This window comes from Felis catus, chromosome X (genome assembly GCF_018350175.1).
Source record: "Felis catus isolate Fca126 chromosome X, F.catus_Fca126_mat1.0, whole genome shotgun sequence".
In the NCBI taxonomy this organism is placed as follows: domain Eukaryota; kingdom Metazoa; phylum Chordata; class Mammalia; order Carnivora; family Felidae; genus Felis; species Felis catus.
Window position 1 is genome coordinate 18,196,583 of NC_058386.1, and position 16,985 is coordinate 18,213,567.

A 16,985-nucleotide genomic window follows, 5' to 3' on the forward strand; every position below is an offset into this window, starting at 1 on the left:
TTCATTCTTTTTTTTTACAGATATTTTTAAATGTTTATTTATTGAGAGAGAGAGGGAGGGAGAGGGGAAGGGGCAGAGAGAAACCAAGCAGACTCCACGCACAGCACAGAGCATGACACGGAGCCCGATCCCACCACAACCGTAAGATCATGACCTGAGCCACAATCAAGAGTTCCACGCTAAACCGAGCCATCCAGGTGCCCCTTCACTCTTTTTTATGGCTGAGTAATATTCCATTGAATATATATACCACATCTTCTCTCTCTCTCTCTCTTTTTTGCCCCCTCAGATCTAGGGTTAGGGTTAGGGTATGTGCCAGGGTGAGGGTCTGTGCCTGGTATCCTGTAGTACAGAGTCCTCTCCAGAGGGTTAAGATTAGGGTTAGGGATTAGGGGTTAAGGGTTAGGGCTAGGGTTAGGGTGTATGCCTGGCATCCTATAGTTCAGGGACCTCTCCAGAGAATAAACCCCAAACTTCTGCTGGGGTGAGAATAGACATGGAAGCCTTCTATCTAGCTGAGACAAGGAAGGTTTTGGGGCTCTATATATTCCTTAAATGGATATTCATTTGTTCCTTCTGTTTTTTTTTTTTTACCTTCACACCCATTTTCAGAAATATTACCCATTCTTAAATGTTTGGGGTCTTCTCCAGAATAACTAGGCTGTTTTTCAGCTTTTCTTACCATGTGTTCAGGAAATGTTTTAAATTTTATTTTATTTTTTTTATAATTTTTTAGAAATTAAATTTATTAATTTTAGATTAATTTTAGTTTTAAATTAATTAATTTTAAATTAATTAAATTTAGAAATTATTTATTTACTTTGAGACAGAAAGAGAGGCACAGAATCCCAAGCAGGCTCTGCACTGTCAATGCAGAGCCCCATGTGGGGCTCGATCTCACAATCCAAGAGATCGTGACCTGAGTGGAAATCAAGAGTTGGACACTTAACGAACTGAGCCACCCAGGTGCCCCTAAATTTTATTTTAAAATTGAAATAGTGTAAACTATTTTTCCATTCCGTTCCATTCTATTCTTTTTTTGGGGGGGATCAAACCATTTTATTCAAAGGTTTCGGGGAAAAGTCGAAGTGGAGTGGAAGGTGATCTACGTTCTTGGCTCAGCAGGAATCTTGCGAACCTCACAGTCGCCAAAAGCCCATTCAATTCTATTCTTTCAGTAGGACGACATTTCCCTTAAACTGTTGCAACTCATAGATATCGCTGCACTGTACTTCCTGGCTTTAGTAGGTGAGTCATCTCCAGTATTACACATAAACACATTATCACTCTAGTTAGGATCAGAAGATTGAGTAAATTCAATAATTCAGTAACTTCCTATGTACTAATATAACATTGAAAGGTGTTTACTTGAACCTTTTATACAGAATGTACCACTTACACGGATACATTCGTGAATCATAATTGGTAACTACACTGAAATATTTATGCTTTAAACTATGATGGAATTAAACTATTTTTAAAATAAGAAGTATGGACTAATTTTTAAGTTTAAAATGAAGGCATATCACTGAGGGAGAATTGAGTAGAGATGTAGATACTAGTAATGTGCCGGAAGAAGGAAAAAAGAAAGAGCTTAGGGGCACCTGGGTGGCTCAGTCAGTAAAGCATCCAATTCTTGATTTCGGCTCAGGCCACCATCTCACGGTTCATGGGATCAAGCCCTGAGTCGGGCTTTGCACTGATGGCATGGAGCCTGCTTGCGATCCTCTCTCTCCCACTCTCTCTGCTCTTCCCCCACTTGTGTTCTCTGTCTCTCTTTCTCTCTCTCAGAATAAATAAACTTTAAAAAGCACAAAGAAATTAGAAGACAGTATGTTTTAAGTGTCATGTAATTTGCTGGAGAAGAAAACAGAAAAGCGGTTTGTTGTTTTGTTGTGTAAAAACTGAATAAAGATAATAAAATGGACAGTAATACGGGACATTTTTGGCAAATACAGAGCGAATTTGATGAGAATAGTCAAGAAAGAATCAATAAAATTAGTTGCCTGCATTCAAAATTGAACATTCAGTGAAAATTGTTTTAACAAGTTCTGAACTTGTAACTTTGGTCAGCTTGACAATGGTTTGGATTTTTTGTGCATAAAAGAAAACCAGTTTTAAATTGCTCAGTTCTCTGAAACAGACTGTATGAAAAGCATCATGGATGCAGTTGTTAAAACTGTTCAACATATACGTGTAAATGCTTTGACTCATCACCAGTGGTTTTGGAACTGTTGAAAGAAGTAGACAATGATTTTAATGATCTTGTGTTTGTTACCAGTGCTCGTTGGTTGAGCCACAGAGAGTTTTAAAACTTTTACTGTGCTGTTGACTGCAAGTCTAGATTTTCTTGAAACAAAAGGAATGCTTGCTAAATATTCATGAATAAAAAATGGCGATATGATTTACATGTTTTCCCATAGATATTACACTGCGTATGAACAAGATAAATTTGAAGCTCCAAGGAAAGGAAAAGCTTATTTGGGATTTAACCAGACAGATAGAAGAATTTTTGTTAAAATTGACACTTTTCATGATTCAAGCCAATAATAATAATTTCTTACATTATTCTAACATGAATCAATATGCAGAAGATTTTAATTATAATAGGGTTTTGTAAATTGGCTATAAAAACTAAGAAAAATTTTGAAGAATGCTCATTTATATTGATAAATTCAGCATTGGTTTTCAAATAGCACAATACCCCTTTGAAACTAATACCGAGTTGACACAAATTAATGAATTTACTTAGCTTGGAAAGATGTAGTTTTGAAGTCAAAGAAGTAGCAGAAACCCAAAGACAGTGATGTCCTGGCAGACACAGGAAAACGTTTTGAAAGATGTAAATAACAAAGAAAGATGAAGTAGTAAAAGAACCAGAAAAAGTGAACAAAGATTGCCGAATGTAGTGAAATCCCAGGCATGTTGGGGGAAAAAGAATACACACACATACGCATGTACATGCTTACACATACGTGTGTGTTTGTATACCATTCATCACCAATGTGAGGCTGCCCTCATCTTGAGCAACAGGTGGGAAGGACAGGCAGAGGAAAGAAGCTGGATTGATCCAGGGTTTTGAGTGTGCAGGGACAGAGGACTAGGACTTGAGGACTTGACGGTGAGAGGACCAACCACAGAGAGAGAATGGAAAGGAGGTGAGTGAGAGAGTGAGGAGGAGATAGGGTGGTCCAGGGACTCACATCCACGGTCCTGATGTGGTCAGAGAATGGGCACAGCACACATATTCTGAGTGGCCCATGACCTGTATGTGACGCTGCCTCCTCTCCTGCCCTGCTCCAGGTATCCACAATTACTGAAGCTGAGATCAAGGAACTGACACAGGGCATTGGCCGAAATCTTCCACCCAGAAGCCCAACTCCTCCCAGGATGAGGTAGGCTTTGAGCTGAGGTCATACGGGTGTCAAAGTTGGCAGTGAAGGTGAGCTAGGACCTGGAGGCCTGGTAGAGTGGCTGGATAGGGCACGGACCTATTGGGGATTTTGATTAAATCTGTGAGCAATGGGCTGAAAGTATCAAAAAGGAGACCTTCCTGTTTTCCTCACCCCTGCACTTGAAAAGGCAGACTGTTTCCCTTAAGTCAAGCCTGCTTGTTGCCAAGAGATTCAAGCATGTCTTAGACACTGCTGTGTCATATATGCCTCAGGAGCATGAGGTTTTTGTCCTTCTTCTTTTTAACATTCTGTTTTCTGTGCAGTCACCATTTGATAACCTTATTTTGATAATAATTTTAACAGAAAAGTTGCAGAAAGAGTACAAGGAGTTCTTGTTTATCTTTACCCACTTTCAACCATCATGGATACTTTATCCCATTTGCTTTATCGTCTCTCTCTTTCTCTGCATATATATATATGCATACACATATCTATACATGCATATGTAATTTTTTTTCCAAACCAAGAGTTAGTCAGAAACATTATGCCCCTTTACCCAAAAGGCTTCAGGATGTAATTCCTAAGAACAAGGACGTTCTGTTACGCAACCGCAGTGCACTGATCAAAGTCAGGAAATTGAACATTGCTACAAAGCTATTTCCACAGTCCTCGTTCCACTTTTGTCAATTGTTCCAATAATGTCTCCTATGGTTATTTTTCTTTCCTGCTCCAGGATCCAATCCAGAATCACACATTGCGATTTAGTTGTTATATATTCTTAGTTTCTTTTCATCTGGAACAGTTCAGTTCCTCAGCTTTTCTTTGTATTTCTTGACCTTGACATTTTTTGAAGAACATGGGCAATTCATTTTGTGGAAGGTCCCTTAGTTTGAATTGGTCTGATGTTTCATCATGATTAGAGGAAGGTTGTGCATTTTTGGCAAGAAGACCTCAGAAAGGATGTTGGGTCCTTCTCCGTATACCGCAGCAGGAGGCACGTGAGGACAGGTTGACCCAGTCAACAATCTTACCTTTACTTTGTAACAACAGCAGAACGTTCTTTTAGCTTTATTCTTCTCATTTGGCAGGTATCTTACATTGCAGTATGATTTTCTGTTTTGCACAGGCATAATAATGTGAAGTTTATATTTTTGATTAATTGCAAATAACCAAAATGCAATAAACTGGTGTTTTGTTTTTTTTTAAAGGAAGCATGTTTAAAATAGTATGTGTTAGGGGCGCCTGGGTGACTCAGTGGGTTAAGCGTCTGACTTCGGCTCAGGTCATGCTCTCACGGTCTATGAGTTCGAGCCCCGCGTTGGGCTCTGTGCTGACAGCTCAGAGCCTGAAGCCTGCTTCAGATTGTATGTCTCCCTTGCTCTCTGTCCCTCCCCTGCTCATGGTCTGTTTCTGTCTCTCAAGAGTGAATAAATGTTAAAATTTTTTTTAAAAAATGTGTTAATGTTCACTTGTGGGGTTTTAATGTCAACTGGTATACTTAGATTGAAACCAAATCTATTTCAGACAAAAACGAGAAAACTATATATTTGTAATTAATTTTGAGAATATGCAAGTTAAGACTAAAAAAAACCTTCCTGACACAATGAACATATTTGGAAAATAGTAACATCAATATATCCTTAGAGTGTTAGACTTTTATGATTAACATGGTGATATGCCAGGCAATACATATAAAACCAGAAGAAACGTATGACTTAGTGGGGAGGAGTGAATTATCATCTACAATGCACATCTTAAGAGTAACTGCTATATAACAACTTTAGGCAGATTCTCAGAGCCTGACAGAAGGGGGGTCATGGGACTGGTTGTGTCAAGGGGAAGAAGCTGAAAATGGAGCCAAAGAAGATTTTAAAATCCGAGCTGTGTCAACATGCATAAATTCACTTGCTTTGAAGAAGCTGCAATGGGATTCAGGAACCGGTAAAAGAATATTTATTGTTTTGCCTTTGCATGCCAAAATGTGATCTCTTTTTCTTCTACCCTTTCCTTAAAACAACAATTGTCTGCATGTAGAATGAGTATATTTTAAATGAACCACTCAGTGATTTTTATCTGCTCTCATTTCCAGTACTGAGCGGCAACATGATAGACTAGAAATTCTCCTGACTTGCAGCACCTGGGTGGCTCAGTCGGTTAAGGGTCCGACTCTCGGTTTTGGCTCAGGTCATGATCTCACAGTTCAGGAGTTCAAGCCCCACATCAGGCTCTGTGCTGACAGTGCAGAGGCTGCTTGGGATTCCTTCTCTCTCCCTTTCTCTCTGCCCTTCCCTGCCTCTCTGTCAAACTAAATAAACTCAAAAAAAAAAAAAAAAGAAAAAGAAATTCTCTTTATTTTACAGTCAGACTGACCCACATTCCAAACCTCACTCTGCCACAGACTGGCATGTGGCCTTGAGCAGGTCACATGGCCCCAGTGTCTATGTCGTTAAACGGGGAATAAATTTTGCTGGATTGGAAGGATTAGAAATGACATACTTTACAAATACTTTGGCCCATAGTGGACAGTATTCAATAGTGGAAGTTGGACATAAGAGCAATATAATTTAAAGAAAAGAGCCCTGAATTGGAAACTGGGGTACCAGCATCCAGGTCCCTGGTCCCTGGTTCACTAACAAGCACCTGACCATGGCTGGTCATTCAAATTTACTGGATTTTAGTCCAAATAAGGAAGGAGTGTTGGTTGGAGAGAAACAGAGGTCAAGTACAAGAGCTGACTGCCACACTGTGGGAACACAGCTGAGCAAGTGAGTGGGCTGTGGCTGACATTGATCTGAGCCTTGAATGATCACGTGTGGGCCTTTCCACTGGTCATAGGAGGTGTTTCAGGTAAGGACAAAGACCCAGGGGACCGGTAGGTAAAAGGGCAAAGCGTTGCCATGCGGCAAAATGGCAGCTCCACTCCAATCCCAGTGCAATCAGCTTCGGGGACTACCTCTGAGTGTTGAGCTGTATCAAATACATTTTAAGATAAATGGACCCTTTGTGGTCTTTGGAAATCTTTTAGCCCTGCCGTAAAGAAATGGCAACTGAAATGGGAGTTGCTCTGTAAGCACCCATGTACTCACCATGTGGACTGGGGCAAAGGAAACTACCAGTTAGATATTAGTCTTAACTCATTAGTAATTCGTAATTAATCCTTCTATGGGGCTTTTTACACACTAGGCACTGATCTAAGTGCTGTACCTCCATTAATTCACTTAATCCTCAGGACAATTGTGTGAAAGAGGGATACTCCCTTCACAGATGAAGAAACAGACATGGAGAGATGAGATCATTTGCCAAAGGTCACCGGCCAGCAAATGGAAGAATCAAGATTAGGATCCAGGCTGGCTGACAAAACCCCTGATTCTAATCATTCTATGAACTGTCTCTAGAGACTGAGGAAGTAAGGAATCATTCTTACAGAAAAATACACATTTAACTAGCACTGAGAGTTGAGAATTTAGCCGCATCTTCAAGTACAGCTGTACTTAAATGCTGCATTCAGACAAAAAGCCAGGCGTTACTTTTGGACCCAACTACACTCCATTATTTTCTTTGGTAACACTTTTAATTATGTCATTTGGGCATAGGCGCTTAGGTAATGCATTGCAATAAATAAGTCTTCCCTCCCCCTAATGTGTCATTCTTTGCTGGAAGTGAGAGGAGAGGAGGAAATGGAGTGGGTTGGACAGCATTTCATGTAGGGGCTTTGTGTCAAGTGGAAGTTCTCTTAAAAGGCCCGGGGTGCCAGTGTGTTAAGCTTCTGACTCTTGATATCTGCTCAGGTTGTGATCTTGTGGTTGTGGGATCCCCACGTCGGGCTCCGTGCTGAGCATGGAGCCAGCTTGGGATTCTCTCTCTTCCTCTCTCTGTCCCTCCCTCGCTCATGCACACTCTCACTCAAATTAAATAAGTAAACATTTTTGAAAAAGGCTGGCCTGGTATATCTTCTCGGGTTGTGTGACAGAGACTCAGGTTGTCAGTTTTCCTTCTAAGTCAGACTTTGTCAAGCTGGGGGAATACTCTGGGGGGTGTTCAGACACATCTCAGGGCACTGTGAGTCTGCAGGGGTAAACACAGCGGCTGCAGGGTAATAGCAGGAACTGACTCTCCATGTCTTTGTGTCCTGCATGCTAGGTCTAAAAGGGTCAGCAGGGACAAAAATGAGGATTACGACTGTCTTGAGGAAAACCTGTTTTGTTATTTACTTGTCTTAAATAATTATCCAGAGTTCTACCAACAAACTTCTCAGGGCTTCTGAATAGGCTGTGGACTGCCTGGCACTCTGGGGGGTGCGACTTTGGGTCAAACGATGAGGAACAGAGTGGGGAAATCGCACGGGCTGCCTGTCATCCTCATCTCCCTCCCCAACCTCTGAACCCAGAGAACCTGCTCTTTGCTCGGGGTCCTTTGGGGTGTCAAGCATAATGTTCTAGTCCTCAGTTTATTTCAAAGACACAGATATTGAAGGCCTACTGTGTGCCAGGCAACATGCCAAGCACTGGTGAAAAGAGGTGTCCTGAAGGAGCATGGTGCTGAGAGTAAGGTGTGCCTTAATAATGATATCAACATCTTCATCACCGTCTCTCCCTACCATTTACTGAATGCTTGTCACATGTCAGATGTTACCCTCTGTGCTTGTCATGTATTTACTCAGTTAATTTTCACAACAGCTCTATGAAGTGGGTACTATTATTAGCTCCATTTTACATTTTACAGAGGTGGGGAAGCAGGCCCAGAGAACTTGATGAACCTGTTCACTGTCACATAGCTAGTAAGAGGTGGGTTAGGAATTCACCCCAGGAATTGTTTGCTGGAGATAGGCAGTAGCTCCAGAGAGGAGGGAGGCAGGACACCCTCTCCAATTTCATACACACCCCGATGGGGAGGGGCACCTGCTGGTGGGAGGCAGGTGGACTCATACATCTTGGCTTTCCGGAGCTGTAAGAAAGTGCAGACATGTTGAGACACAGGCAGGGTTATCAGAGGTGGTACCATGAAGGGGCGAACAGCCGGACTAGAGAGCCACCTGTCTGGCTTCTAGTCTTGGCTTCACCATTTTCTAGCCATCGAACTTCCTTGTACCTCGGTTAACCTGTTTGTAGAATAGGGATAATTACACCTGCTCCTTAGGGCTATTGTAAGGATTAAGAAAGCATTTGAGACTGAAGAATGCTCTTCTCTGGGAAAACCACAACCATGAGGCTAGTTTCCCAGCAGCCTTCAATTTTGCTCATTTTTGTGAATATCTCACTTCAACTCCATCCCATCTGCCATTTGCTTGAAATTTGCTTGAGGTAATGAAGTTCACTTAAAACTTTCTATATAGCAGGGATGCTTGGCTGGCTCAGTCAGAAAAGTTAGTGACTCTTGATCTCAGGATCATGAATTCAAGCCCCATGTTGGGCATGAAACCTACTTAAAAAAAAAAAACAAAAACTTAGAGGCACCTGGGTGGTTCAGTCGGTTAAACTTCTGACTTCGGTTTGGGTCATGATCTCATGGTTCCTGAGTTCGAGCCCTGCATTGGGCTGTCTCCTCTCAACACACAGCCTGCTTGGGATCCTCTGTCCCCCTCTCTCTCTGCCCCTTCCCTACTCGCAGGCTCTTTCTCCCTCTCAAAAATAAGTAAACATTAAAAAAAAAACTTAAAAAAATTTCCATATAGCTTTACTTTACAAACTTGGTTTAGCTACAAGTCTTTTTTTCTATTTTTCAATTGAGATAAAATTTATATAACAGAATTAGCTATTTTACAGTGAAAAACTCACTGGCACTTAGTGCAGGTACAATGTTGGGCAACAACCAGCTGTATCTAATTCCAAGACACAAGACATTGTCATCACCCCCAAAGAAACCCCGTACCCATTGTCCCCTCCCCCCACAACCATTAACCTCGTTTCTATCTCTATGGAGTTGCTTGTCCTGGACATTTCAAGTGGTATCATACACTATTTGTCCTTTTGTCTGGCATCTTGCACTTAACATGATGTTTTTGAAGTTCATCTATGTTGTTGTCAGTCCTTCATTCCTTTCTATGACTGAATGATATTTTGTTTATCTCTGCTCATTTATCACTGGGAATTTGGTTGTTTCTACCTTTTGGCAACTGTAAATACAATTGTGTACAAATTTTTGTTTGAACACTTGTCTTTTATTTGTTTGGGTACGTACCCAAGAGTGGAATTGCTGGATCGTATGGTAACTGTACGTTTAAGTTTTTAAGGACTCGCCAAACTGTTTTACAGAGTGGCCACACCATTTCACATTTCCACCTGCAATTTCTCCATGGCCTTGCTGACGCCTGTTACTTTCTGGCTTTCATAATGTATTTATTTATATCAGAACTATCCTTGTGGGTGTGTAGCTGTATGTATTGTGGTTCACACTGCTTTTTGGTTTTGCAGTGGCACACTCAGTTTTGTGTTGGAATCTGCTGAGTTTTTCTTTAGCAATCCCCATGTTTGGGGTGGCACCTCTGTCAGGTTCCGGGCAGCAGCCGGTTTTAACCTCATCCTGAGGTGATGCCAGTATGCAGGCAAAGTTGAGAATCGCTGTGTCAAAGATTCCAAGCCAGTCTCAGTTACATACTTTTTAATCAGAAATTCACATCACGCTTAACTTACTGGGCCAGGCCCACATTTATCTGAAAAATGGTGGGGGAGTGGTACGGCTTTCTGACAGCCATTTCAACCCTAAGAGCTAAGGCCAGAGTTTTGTTTTGTTTTTTTAAGAGAGGAAGTGATTTCACCACAGCTGCACACAGGGGGCAGGGAGGCAGAGTGTCTCCATGGGTCCCAAGTGAACTGCTGAAAACAGAAAAAATAAAACAGTTAAAAGGCTAGTGGCTTTGATGGCAGGTGCAGCTGCTAAGGGCTGCTGGTCCCCACCCCACCCCGCCCCCCACCTCCCTTCACAAGGAAGGCTCGGTGGCCTCTGGGTTCTTACAGCCTGGGAGGTTTCCAGTTAGCACTCTGTTTCCCTGCCGCGGTCACCACCTTCCCCTCTTCACTGGAGAGCCTTTTTCCATTTTCTTTTTTAACTTTTTTTTTTCCACAGAGAAAGAGAGAGAGAGAGAGACAGTGTGTGTGTGCAAGAGTAGGGGAGGGGGCAAAGGGAGAGAGGAGGGAATCCCAGGCAGGCTCCACCCCATGCTCAGCATGCTCAGCATGGAGCCTGACAGGGGGCTTGATCCCACGACCCTGGGATCATGACCTGAGCCGAAATCAAGAGTTGGACACTCAACCGACTGAGCCACCCAGGCACCCAGAGTCTTTTTCTATTTTTGACTTCCTTTTTCTCTCTAGGTAGTTACTGTTGCTGAGCAGTGTGACTCCAAGTTTATAAAAGCTCTGCTGCAGACGTCCAAGTTGGCCTGACTACGAAGAAGCAGGTGGACTCATGTGAAGGTGAGTTTTGGGTAAGAGTAATACCTAACACAAGTAGCGTTTTGTTAAGAGGATCACCTACGCATTTTTCACTCTAAGTACAGACTTCATTCATGTTATTGTCACTATTGTTACTACCCTCCAGCCATCTCTCGCCCACAGGAACACACCTGGAGCGGAACAAGCGGTTCTCCTCTCCTGGCAGCGACGGACAGCGTGCATCACGGGAGCCGCGTCGGACAGGACTGGGCCTGTGGGAGGGGCTTTAGGGGAGTGTTTAAGGAAGCCAGGTGATCTCTGGATTGGATGCTGGCTGGAAGTGAGGGATTTCCACGGTAGGGGGTCTTCATGCATCTTCCCGAGAAGCAGGGAAGACCAGAGAAAGGCTGTGATGGGTAAAGGAGCAGCAGTCACTCCTATTGGCCAGGATTCGGGGATGTGTGGAGACTGTTGTGGTTTGGACAAGGTTCACTTGTTCTCCGTGTTCGGACAGGATTACAGAGTGGTCTTGTTTTTGTCTTGTCCCATCCTGGTCACAGAGTGGCCTTGTCTGATGTTGGTGTTCTGAGGAATTATTTATGTTCATCGGAAGATGGCCCGGACCAGTTCCCATATGGCAGGGGCTGCTTTTCTGTGTCAGACTTCACTTTCAGCCAAGAACAGACAAGGTCAGGCCAGAGGATATGAATCCCTGATATCCACATTTTCACCATCGCCAAGATTTTGATTAGGAGGTTGTTTCAAGAGTGTAGGCAGTGGGGGGCTTGGGTGGCTTAGTCGGTTAAGCGCCTGACTCTTGATTTCAGCTCAGGTCATGGTCTCACGGTTGGCGAGTTGGAGCTCTGTGAATTCGTGGGGCTCTGCGCTGGTGGCTTGGAGCCTGCTTGGGATTCTCTCTTACCCTATCTCTCTGCCCCTCCCCCACTCGTGTATGTGCGAAGTCTGTCTCTCCCTCAAAAATGAATAAATAAACATAAAAAAAAGGGTGCAGACAGTAGTTTGGTAAATTTCTCCTGCTTTTCTGTTGCAGGATATGTTGCTGAATTATCTGGTGTGACAAAAGCTGCACAGGATACACTGGTCAATTGTAACACAAACAATTCCCACAAACAAAATGATTATTCATCCTGTAACAGGATTTATCCTGGCCTCCAAGCCAGGGGCCTAGCTTATAAAACCCAGACAATGAGAACACATTCCAGAATCCAAATAGGTACTCACAGCCCAGTTGGAGACGTTTAAAGAGGCCTCAAGACTTTGGTTCCTGTTCATGACCTACCTTTAATAATCTTGCCAGGATTCTGTCATTGGTAGGTAATACACTACATTGTGAGCATCTTTACAATAACTCCTAAAATTACCTCAACAAGACGGCTCCATTTCAAGGCCCATTTATCTCTGATGTTGCACTAACGTCGCGAAGCATTGTTGTTAAACTCCACGTTTGTTACAGCTATCCGATGAGCTAATGGCAAAGCAACTCAAGGAATTTCATTTCTATTTCACACCTTGCACAAGCAAGGTGAGGCACTTACACTGGCCACTGCTGCCTGCACCACAGGACACAAGCTGCTGAGCAGGACTGGCTACATAATTTGCAGGCTCAGTGCAAAAGGAAAACACCGGGCCCCTTGTTCAAAATTACTAAGAATTTCAAGAAAGTGAGAGCAGAGAAACCAAGTGCAGGGCCCTTCTGAGCATGAGGCCCTGTGCCAACGCATAGGTTACATGCCCTAGAGGCCCACCCTGCCACTGACTGGCAAGTGGCCCACTTGAGACCTTTGGAGTCCTACTGTTCCTGCAGTGTGACAAGGGACAACTGTATCCCCCTGACCTGACTCCAGAGGAGTGGCAAGAACTGGAGAATATCCCAGGATGAAAGCAGGAACTGCAGACTAAGCTGTGGAGACTGAAGGGTGAGACAACAGAATAGCTCGTGAAATTGAGAACCTGGGATCCCAGAAGAAAGGAAAACACGCAGAGCAGCAAACAGGTGGCTGTGGGTGGGAAAAGGTAAATGCAAGTGGTAAAAAGGAAATCTAGTTCTTAATGGGATAGTTTGTAAAGATCACTTATGAAGACACTGCCCAGTTCCTTGTAGAAAGGTGAAGGACTCAGGAAAATAGCCACTAGGGACTGCTTGCAGGAGAGGGGAGTTTAATACCTAGGTTCTTCCTGCTTTTACGGGGGTACATGAGTTCACTGATTTAAACTTTGTCCTGCTTTTACAGCAATTCCTGTGGAGCTTCCGGACGCCCAGAGACTCACAGAAGACTGATGGGATGATGGAATCATCTGCCTAGTAATACTGTCAGTGGAATAAAGGAGGGCTTCAGTGCGCAGAAATTGATGTTCTCTCCTTTGCTACATCGTGTTGAACACCAGCCATAAGCCCCAACTCAAAGACAAGCCCACAACGGAAAGGTTCACTGCCTCGAACAGAGGCATCCGAAATGGTGGAGCAACTCTGAAATCTGTAATTAAATCAACATTAACAGTCTTATCCTCCGACTTGCTTCTCCACCATTCCCATTTTTCATGCAAACGCAGGTAACTTAAATACCCAAGAGATTTCTCTTTGGTTCTGAAATGCAAACCGACCTTTGCTAATAATAATGGCAATAATTCTAATGGGTTTAACTGTAATATTCGAAGAGTTAAGGAAAAAGCGGCAGTACTTTTAGACTACAGGGTGGATACTAGCGCTTGATTTTCTGGACTTGGCCAGGAAATAAGAGGGGCCCTGGCTTGGGGGATGGTCTGGGGGAAGTGTAGGGGGTGGGCCCCCCGGAAGTCGTGCTGCGCTGTTCAAACCTAAGGTGACCTAACGGATGGCGGGAGCGCCCGCCCGATCTTCGGCGCGGGAGCGGCCATTGGTGACGCACGCCGGGGAGCACGGCGCCCACGTTTCCACCATTACATTAGCGAGGCCCCACACCCTGCGCTCTAAGTTCGGGGCTGCGGGCGTCCTCGCTTCCTCCCTCCCGGAGGCGGGCCCGACCCCGCCCCCGCGCCCCGGATCGCTCCCGGCGGTCCCTCCCACCTCCTACCCTCGGCCTCCCGGGCGCGGCGCACTCCCCGCCGGCCGCAGCCTGACACGCCGCACGGCCCCCCAGTCTCCCGTGGCCGCCTCCCCCAGGCATGGCACAGGGCCTCGCCTCACTATGGCAGCAGCACGGCACAGCACGCTCGACTTCATGCTCGGCGCCAAAGGTGAGGGCGCGCGGCCGCCACCTGCCCGGCCCCGGCGCGGCCGCCCCCGCCGGGCCGGGGCCAGCGGGGACCAGGCGGGGCGCGCGCCGCGGGCCGAACAATGCGGATGGCCCGCGCGGCCCCGGCGTCTCTCCCGCTGCCGCGCCGAGCGCGCTGAGGGGCCGCGTGGACCGGCGACCCGGCGGAGGCCGCGCTCCTGGTCGCACCGCGCTCGGTCCCCGCTGCAGCGTGGGGCCCGGAGGGGCCCCTTCCCCGCACCCCTCCGCCGGCGGCGCCGCCGCCCTTCGAGGCCCGGGTCGCCCACCCGCGCCCCACGCGGGCGTGGTCGCCGCTGCGAGGGTCCCCTTTGCGCCGCGTGGCTCGGGAGGAACACCCCCCACGTCCGCGGGCCCCCGTTGGGGTGGCGGTGCAGGGGCGGGGGGGGGCGTGCGCCGCTCGGGGCCGCCCGCGTGACCTTTTCCTGTTCTCGGAGGCGGGTAAATTCCCTGCACCCCGGGGCGCGGGGTCCCCTCGTGGGAGCCGCGCGGCGCTTGCAGAATTCTTTAGCAGACTGCGTAGGAGACGGGTCCCGCGGAAACAGACGGGGCGGGGGGGGGGGGACGGGAGGGGAAACGATGATTCTTGCTGGGGGGGGCGGGCGGCGAGATCTGGGCGCGGGAATTATAACTCCCCCAATCGAGGAGGCTTGGAACACAGAGCCGGCCACAACAGAGAGCTGGAAAGTTGGAGCTGTGTGTAGGAATTAGGAAGGGGAAGGGTATTTTGCATGGTTTCTCTAGGTGCTTCTCGTGTGTGTTGAGGGGGGGAGGGGTAGGACTGCCAGCCTTTTTTCTGGTGGCTTTTAAACCTTTAGGCGCTGCAGACTTGAATCAGCGCTTCCCGTACATTCCATTTGTAGCGTCTCATCCGTATCTCGCCTTTTCACCGTTTTCCTCAAACTGGATGGAGCAACCTTTTCGGCTCCCACCTAAAACCTTGACTTTCTCACTTTCTCTTTCCTTGAAATTTTGAATACTCACTTTGCGTTTCTCTCCCCCAAGTTTAAAGGCTTTCCAAAGGCAAAGATTTAATTAAAAAACAAAAAACAAAAAAACCTTTCAGGGTTAGAAGCAAGACCTAGGTTTGCATCTTTCTTGATTGACTCTGCATGTGAATTTGGCCTTAGGTCTCAGCCTTTCCGAGTATTCCCTTCCCGGTGGTTAAGAAAAAAAAAAGTGGGGGAGGACGGTGCACACTTTATAGAGCTTAATGTTAAGGCAGTTGCTGCAAAACATACAAGGTTGTTAAGTAATGTCAGTGTATTCGGGTGGTTGGGAAGTGACTTGGAGAAAACAAAGCATTTTTTAGTTCCCGCATTTCTTAGTTGAGGGTATAGAGAAGGGATACAAATGAGAGAATCAGGAGATAAAATGGTGATTGGGACCTGCAGCTAGTGTGGGGTATGAGATAGCTAAGGTTTTGTTGAGTGATTGACCTGCCAATTTTAGGGATTAGTGGTTACTGAAGGTTCTTGCATACTCAGTTTAGAGGTGATGTATGAGCTTGAGGCCTGAGGAAGAAATAGTGGTTCAGGGTCATCCAGTTGCTAAGAGGTGAGTCTAGGAAGTGTCCTTGGTAGTAAGCATTTGTGAACACTCACCTGTACTTACTGAGCATGGTTTTTCTAGGCTTTAAGAACGGTAATCTCAGGAGGAGGCTGGAAGATTATGGCATTCTCTCCATCTGTGTCCTTGCCTGAAGCCTTAAACAGCTTTCAGCTTCATTCAAGTGTTCTATGTTGAAATGATGGCTTACAGTGGGCATCTGTGTTCCGTTGTGAAAGTGGGGGGAAACCTTCACCCTATGAAGAAAATGAAAGAGAAATTTATTATTTTTTTTATGTAGGCTCCACGCCCAACATGGGGTTTGAACTCATGACCCTGAGATTAAGAATCACGTGTTCTACTGACTGAGCCAGCCAGGCGCCCCAAGCAAGAGAACTTTAACACTTGGGGTTGATACTGGCTAGAGAGGGAGAGAACCATAGACCTAGAACATAGGCACATATCACAGTTTAGAAGGGAGCTGGAGAAACTGGAAGGTTCTGAGCTGGCAAGGTGTGTAAGTGGCATCTAATTAAAGAAAAAAAAATCCTAGCCAATTATCCTTAATTCTCAATCTGTTGGTCTTAAAGTTGAGAAAGTTTTGTGTTTTTTTTTTTAAGTTTATTTGTTTATTTTGAGAGAGAGCTCATGTGTGCGCATGCGAATTGGGTAGGGACAGAGAGAGGGAGAGAGAATCTCAAGCAGGCTCTGGCTGTCAGCCTCGGGGCCCGATGCAGGACTCAAACTCATGGTTCTTGAGATCATGATCTGAGCCGAAATCAAGAGTCAGACACTAAAAATGACTGAGCCACCTAGGCACCCCAAAGATGAAAAAATTTTGATGGCAAGCTGAAGAAAATTCTAGGAAGAAATACTACTAAAGAGGGAGGTGTGTATGTATGCATCTTTGTTCTTGAGTCCCTACAAAAGTGTTCTGGGAGTAAGAAAACTCTGATTCTTATTGTATTCCCCCATCACTTGATTTGGGGGGAGACCTGTCACCCTTGCTGCCTGTAGGTGTATACACATGGAAAATAAGGGGATTTGGCTAGAGTAGGATCTTATAAGTTCTTATTTTCATAATTTATGTTTATTTATTTTCTAGAAAGAGAGAGCGCAAACTGGGGAGGGGCAGAGAGAGAAGGAGACAGAGAAAATCCCAAGCATGTTCCACCCTGTCAGTGCAGAGCCTGATGCCAGGCTCGAACTCACAAATGGTGAGATCATGACCTGAGCTGAAATCAAGAGTTGGCCACTTAACCAACTAAGGCACCCAGGCACCCCCGTTCTACTTTTCATTTAGGGGCACTAGGTGAGAAATCTACCACCTGTGTGTGACGTCTCCAAAAACATTTATTTTAATTGATAATGAGTCAAAAGGCGTTAGTCTTGGCATGGTGAGT

The 16,985-nt window shown here is 45.3% G+C and overlaps 2 protein-coding genes across 12 annotated transcripts in view; both read left to right on the forward strand.

The window, feature by feature from the left end:
- The window catches only part of MBTPS2 (membrane bound transcription factor peptidase, site 2), a 101,800-nt gene extending 88,503 nt beyond the window's left edge, over nucleotides 1–13,297 (forward strand). For 5 of the 10 annotated variants that reach the window (XM_045051121.1, XM_045051120.1, XM_045051124.1 and 2 more), the window contains 5 exons: nucleotides 3,304–3,395; nucleotides 5,180–5,336; nucleotides 10,706–10,807; nucleotides 10,949–12,702; nucleotides 13,018–13,297. The gene's annotated coding sequence lies outside the window, so the exon portion shown is untranslated. Of the gene's footprint in view, nucleotides 1–3,303; nucleotides 3,396–5,179; nucleotides 5,337–10,705; nucleotides 10,808–10,948; nucleotides 12,800–13,017 lie in introns of all 10 variants that reach the window. The other 5 variants (XM_045051125.1, XM_045051123.1, XM_045051128.1 and 2 more) reach the window with 5 other exon arrangements.
- Nucleotides 13,298–13,602: 305 nt separating this feature from the next.
- Nucleotides 13,603–16,985, forward strand: part of SMS (spermine synthase) — a 54,583-nt gene continuing 51,200 nt past the window's right edge. For both annotated transcript variants that reach the window (XM_023249206.1, XM_045051134.1), the window contains exon 1: nucleotides 13,603–13,999. In XM_023249206.1, the coding sequence (XP_023104974.1) occupies nucleotides 13,618–13,999 (382 nt within the window). In that variant the 5' untranslated portion in view covers nucleotides 13,603–13,617. The remainder of the gene's footprint in view (nucleotides 14,000–16,985) is intronic.